Genomic DNA, 5,431 nt, shown 5'->3' with positions numbered 1-5,431 from the left:
AAAAAAAAAAGGATCCTGGTGTTATTTGTCTCTCAGAAACAGTTCATAACTTCCCTTCAACTCATTCATGTCACCCAAAAGGTGAACCTGTTTCTCCATCACCTGCTCAGCTCTGATGATTCAGTAAGGACATCTCCTGGTTTCATCTTCATGTTTCCCTCTCACCACATATCCAAACAGATATCATGACCAGCAGCTTTTACAGCTGTGGCTCCAGCAAACACCAGCTGATAGTAGAAAGTAATATTAAATACATTCTAACAACAGCTTATCACGCTTAAACGTGCTGTTGTTGTTTATCCGCTGGTCTCCTCTTATAAACAAACAAGAAAGACGGGACTTGCGGCAGAAAAGCCGATCAGCTGATCATTGATCAGTTTCATCTTTGAAGTAATAACAGGAGAGGGAGGGGGAGAGAATGAGAGAAGTAGATGCAACTGCGCAGCAAAGACAGAATAACTCCAGCTTTGTGTCTATTTTTTAATTCTAGCTGAGGTACGGGACAAATCACTTCCTTTTCAGCTCAATATGGAACTCCGATGGCCAGTCCAGCTGCGGCTCAATATATCAGTTGTTAAGCTTAACGTGGAAATACTAGGCAAACATTCAGGGATGAACTTACACACTTGCTTTACTTCTCTGGGATAGTTTTCGCTGAGATGAAATGGACAGGTCTGGCAGACTTCAGCTGCTCTATCACGTGACACATACTGCGCTGATGCGCCAAGCTGGGTTACGCCAAGCTGGGTTACGCCAAGCTGGGTTACGCCAAGTAGCGCGTTTTGTGAGGTGATTTTTGTGGTACTTCGGATCGATTACATTTTTTCATTTCTCTCCGATATCCGATCCTGTAATTTAGGTCAGTAACGGACCGATACCACCATGTAATATCGGATCGGTCCATCGCTAACACAGTTTTCGGCAATACAATGTCAAAGTCATTAAGACTTGCGTGCTCTCTATGGTAGACTGTAATCAAACTTCTATTCTGGTAAATGGTAAAAGCCTGGAGATGGAAGGTGGGGAAAAGGAACAGGAATGTTGGGCACACAGTTACAAGAAAACAGGGACAAGATGCAGGAGACCAAGCACAAACTTTTTCTGAAAGTTTTTTTTTCAAAGAAATATGTTTCACTTAGTTAAAATCAAATTAGCCATTGTGCACACTAATTCAAAGGCCTTCCCCTTTTCTTCAACTTCACTGATGCTACGACTAGTTAACCATAACACATGTTTCAAAAGACAGCCAAATCCTCTAAACGTATTGAGTTTAAACAGGTCTGTTTACTGTTTTTTGTTAGTAAATGGCATGGGTTGTGTAAGGTTAATAACAGTGTGAACAAAACATTGGCAGCTTCACAGGTTTTAAACCACCAGAGAATAAAACTGTTGACTTTTGTGTTAAAGTACATTGTTTAGGCACTTTTTGTGAACTAGAAAGCTCTCAAAAGCTCAGACAACTCGCCCTAGTTAAGTGTAGCAAATGCAGATGAGGACTCCACCCAGCTATGTATCATTTCAAAAGTTCTAGAAATTTCCAAGAATTAAAAAAGACAGTAAAACTGCAAAACAGTCATGAATAATTTTAATTGTCATTTAATAAGACCAGGAAAGTGACAGTTTTCTTCATGTTCAAGCAATACAGTTCAGTACTAAAGACAAACAATGTGCATCACTGATAAGTTATTCTCTGGGAAAGTTACACACAAAGCCTTCATAAAAGAATCAGCATGTTTTCTTTTTCCATTTTCCACTTCAACTGCAATAGTGGCTGTACCGATGGAGCCAAAATAAAGTTTACAATAGTTTAAAATAAATACAAAAAATAACAAGGACAAGACAGTCCCCTGATCCTTCAATCACCGTTTGGTAAACTAAACTATGTGCACGTGCCAACATCAAGGCATATCTTCACGTGTCACATTCTTATAATGCTGGATTTCATAACTACCAGAACTACACTGCAGGTGCATCTCTTTGTCAAGTGTAGCTCTGGCAGCTCAACGCAGACGTGGAACATGCCTCAATTGTTCAGACCGTGTTGGCCTCGCAAAATGAAAACTTGTGCATGTCATTGCTTAAAGTAAACTTGAGGTGCAAGCATGAGGTGCAGACATACAGATGCAAATCTTTAAACAGGTTAAAGCTTTGTAGCAGGTAGCCATAATCAAGAATAGCAGAGATAAGTAGCCCTCACCTTAATAAATTATTGTTTGCACTTTTCGTGATTATGTGAAACATAAAGAGCTACATTAGAAATCAGCAAAAGTCTGTTTTAATTAAATAGGGAAAGAACGCATGTGCTGAAGGGAGGCACGTTTGTTGACAATGTCCTCTTTCTATTTTAGCTCCAACTCCAGCCCAATGTAAGACTGAGAAGCAGCAGGCCCAGGGAGAAGCAGGTTGTGGAGGCAGAGGCCTTGATGCTCTGAGTCCAGACTTTCTGTGCAGGCTGCAGGCTTCTGTAGACGTTTGTCATGAGTGGTGACATGCTGTCGTTGAAGTGCAGTGTGGTGCTGAAGAGGTCAATCTGGTCATGAGACATTTTTTGTTTCCAGTTAACTCCATGAACCACTATCAGGGCATTGGTGCTTGCAACAATGACAATTAGGAGACACAAGGAAGAAATGAAATAACACCTACCAGATCTTTACTGACTTTAATCGGTTCCTTAAAAACGGTCCAGACCACCGCCTCATTACAAGCTGGGGTTGTCAAGGATCCGAGGTAGCGGTAATACTTAGTGCGATCCACACCAACGAGCAGGTCGTCCAAGGAAAACCCGGCTGCAATGGAAACTTTCTGGCCTGAGGACAGAAACAACATGAAGGAACTATAAATTACAGAATTTAGAGGCAGAAACAGGAGAGGAGGTTGTTGGGGTTTTTTTGGTGTGTGTGTGTGTGTGGGGGGGGGGGGGGGGGTACCAAGAATGTTACCTTTTTGTGTGACGTTGGCCAAGTAAGAGGTCAAATTGCGCCAGCTTTGTGGCTGACCAGTTGAGTTACCTGGCATTACCTGCAAAAAAAGTTTATTTTAAATTGTCATACCCATCTAAGATGTGTAAACAGAATACCAACAACCCCCCACCACCACCCCAAACACACACACACACACACACACACACACACAGGCACACACAACAATGACAATGCAGTGATTCCAAAACAGAATAACACAGCAGGCATTGCATCATCTCGTGCGCTGCTTCTCTCACCTCAATGAAGAAACCAAGAGCTGCGAGTCCGGTGGAGTCTTTGACGGCTAGACTTGTATTCCCATTGTAGGATGACTTGCTGTTCACAATATGCAGCTGGGAAAATTCATAAATTCATAAAGATCATACAGATGTTTGTTTGTTTATTTTATTTTATTTATTTATTTATTTATTTATTTTTACAATTTAACATGTACAAGATAAAAGTACAAAATAAGTGTTAAAAAAATCTGTACCTCCATAGGATAGCGCTTTCCATCTACTGTATGCTCTGAGCCGGGCACAGAGGAGCCATTACCCCAGTGCAAGTGAAACTGCAGGCTGTCGTATTGCTCGGACAGGTCCCCTCCTGAAATCTTAACTCCGCTAAGGGTCACTTTGACTGGAAGAAGGAGGAAAAACAAAAACATGGTGAAGTTACACCTAACCTGAAAGAAGTAAGAGGAAATGTACAGGTCCAAGGCAGTTTAATTGTAGAGAAGAGGGGGGCGCTGAAATCCAAGTAAGACATGTTGTCTTTTTTTTCTTTTTCAAATTATTATTACTATTATTATTATCTAAAAAAACACGAGATGACACTTTTGTGGCCTTACACCCGGTGTTTACCTGTGTCGCCAGTATTTTCTATGGATGTCATTGCGGAGGTGTTGTCATACTTGAAAAAAGTGAATTCAGTCAGTTTGTCGTTCGGTGTGGCTGATGCTGAGACGATGTCAATGGGTGACTGTCGGCTGCCGCTGCAATAGTGGGGGGGAATGCTTGGCCAGGTTGTGTCATCTATAAGCAGAAAGGGCACATAAAGTCACCGGAGAGCGGTCACCCAGTGGGCAACATGGAATAGATAATGGAGATATTGGGTACTTACTGCAGGATGGGAGGTGATAACACCAGGCTGGATGAAAAAAAAAAAATGGGGTTAAAACAGGACATTCAGATTCCCTTATGTAGACAAAAAGCTCTTAAGTGAATACACACCTATAGAGTCCGATGCGCAGTGAGCGGTGGGTAGGACGCACACAACAAACGCAACAACTTTAAACCACTCCATCTGAAAAGAGCAAAAAGCCACATTGTTTAGAATCGCACATATTTAAAAAAAAATACATTAAATTAAATTAAAATACTTTGAAAAAATGTAAAACACAGAAATAAATGAATGAATTTATGAATTAACATGTTGCTGTATGGAATGACAAATTTACCTATATAAAAACTTTCACCATTCAATTCTAAAAATTAACTAATGCTAAAATTTCAAATGCTGCAGTTAATAGAGAAAAGAATGCAACAAATGCAGGTTTCTAACTGTAGCCTAATTCTTGCTTCTGTCCACTTCACCTGAGCAGCACAGTGTCTTACCTTTGATGCACCTGTGCCTCCGTTCAGCCTGTTTTCAGATGCAGCTCACCTCACCCTCCCTCTTTTTATTCCCTCAGTGCATCCTGCAGCTGGCTGGACACCGCCTCCATGTGACATGTGAGTTGGTCTTTATCTCTCCGTAATAATTTCGCGGAGTATTAATGCGACATTAAGAAAAAAAATACATTATCGATCATTTTGAGAATAAAGTCGAAATTTCGAGTTTAAAGTCGTAATTCTAGATTACACTCGTTATTTCAGGACAAAGCGGAATCGCACTTCAGAATCGGTTTGCGTAACAAGAAAAGAAATACTTTTTCTTTTGGCACATTGACAAAGTGTAGGTGTCATTATAAAAAGGTGAAAATATGAAGAAAACTGCACCTTGGGCAGACGGAAAAAACACACAACTTTGGACAGAAAGGTTACGTAAAGGTTATTACAGCCTCGTGCAATAAATATGATGCATGTTTTATAACAAGACGGCTGATAAATTTAATCCAAACAAGGCATTTTGTAAAGGGTACAGCAAACTTTTTCTTCAAAATAGTTTCGACTTCAATCTCAAAATGATCAAAATGATAGTTTTTCTTAATGTGGCCTTAATACTGCGTCGTGATGATTAATGATCTCACTTTTTTCATTTATTGTTTTACACAAGCAGGAACTGTTTTGTTTGTTTTGTTTGTTTTGTTTTTGCCTGTCCCGTTTGGCTCTTTTGCCATCAGAATTATTGTCTAAAGGCAAAGAAAGATGTCCAACGGATTTACTTTACCAAATTGACCATCCCAGCCTTGCCGTAATGGTCCATTTGATTCACCTTTTATTGTTTATTTTATTTTCACTTGCTGAATA

General features: G+C 40.2%; 1 protein-coding gene across 1 annotated transcript; it reads right to left on the bottom strand.

Annotated features, from left to right (window-relative positions):
- Positions 1–1,568: 1,568 nt before the first annotated feature.
- Positions 1,569–4,599, bottom strand: LOC102205765 (carbonic anhydrase 4-like). The gene is made up of 9 exons (XM_005748519.2): positions 4,577–4,599; positions 4,193–4,265; positions 4,083–4,109; positions 3,824–3,994; positions 3,454–3,599; positions 3,218–3,313; positions 2,940–3,018; positions 2,644–2,807; positions 1,569–2,530 (listed from the first exon to the last, which is right to left on the bottom strand). The coding sequence occupies exons 2-9, from the start codon at positions 4,263–4,265 to the stop codon at positions 2,345–2,347; spliced, it is 942 nt and encodes a 313-aa protein (XP_005748576.1). The 5' UTR covers positions 4,577–4,599; the 3' UTR covers positions 1,569–2,344.
- Between the last annotated feature and the right edge of the window lie 832 nt (positions 4,600–5,431).

The sequence above is a fragment of the Pundamilia nyererei genome, unplaced genomic scaffold (assembly GCF_000239375.1).
Source record: "Pundamilia nyererei isolate P.nyererei 1_Seehausen unplaced genomic scaffold, PunNye1.0 scaffold00223, whole genome shotgun sequence".
Taxonomy (NCBI): domain Eukaryota; kingdom Metazoa; phylum Chordata; class Actinopteri; order Cichliformes; family Cichlidae; genus Pundamilia; species Pundamilia nyererei.
The sequence above is the reverse complement of the archived record's forward strand: the minus strand, read 5'-3'. Positions and strand labels throughout refer to the sequence as shown.

Coding starts and splice junctions, on each gene's coding strand:
- LOC102205765 (XM_005748519.2), bottom strand. CDS start 4,265: ATGGAGTGGTTTAAAGTTGTTGCGTTTGTTGTGTGCGTCCTACCCACC. Junction 3,314..3,453: donor GAAAGCGCTATCCTATGGAG/GTACAGATTTTT, acceptor GAATTTTCCCAG/CTGCATATTGTGAACAGCAA. Junction 2,808..2,939: donor GGCCAACGTCACACAAAAAG/GTAACATTCTTG, acceptor TTCTGTCCTCAG/GCCAGAAAGTTTCCATTGCA.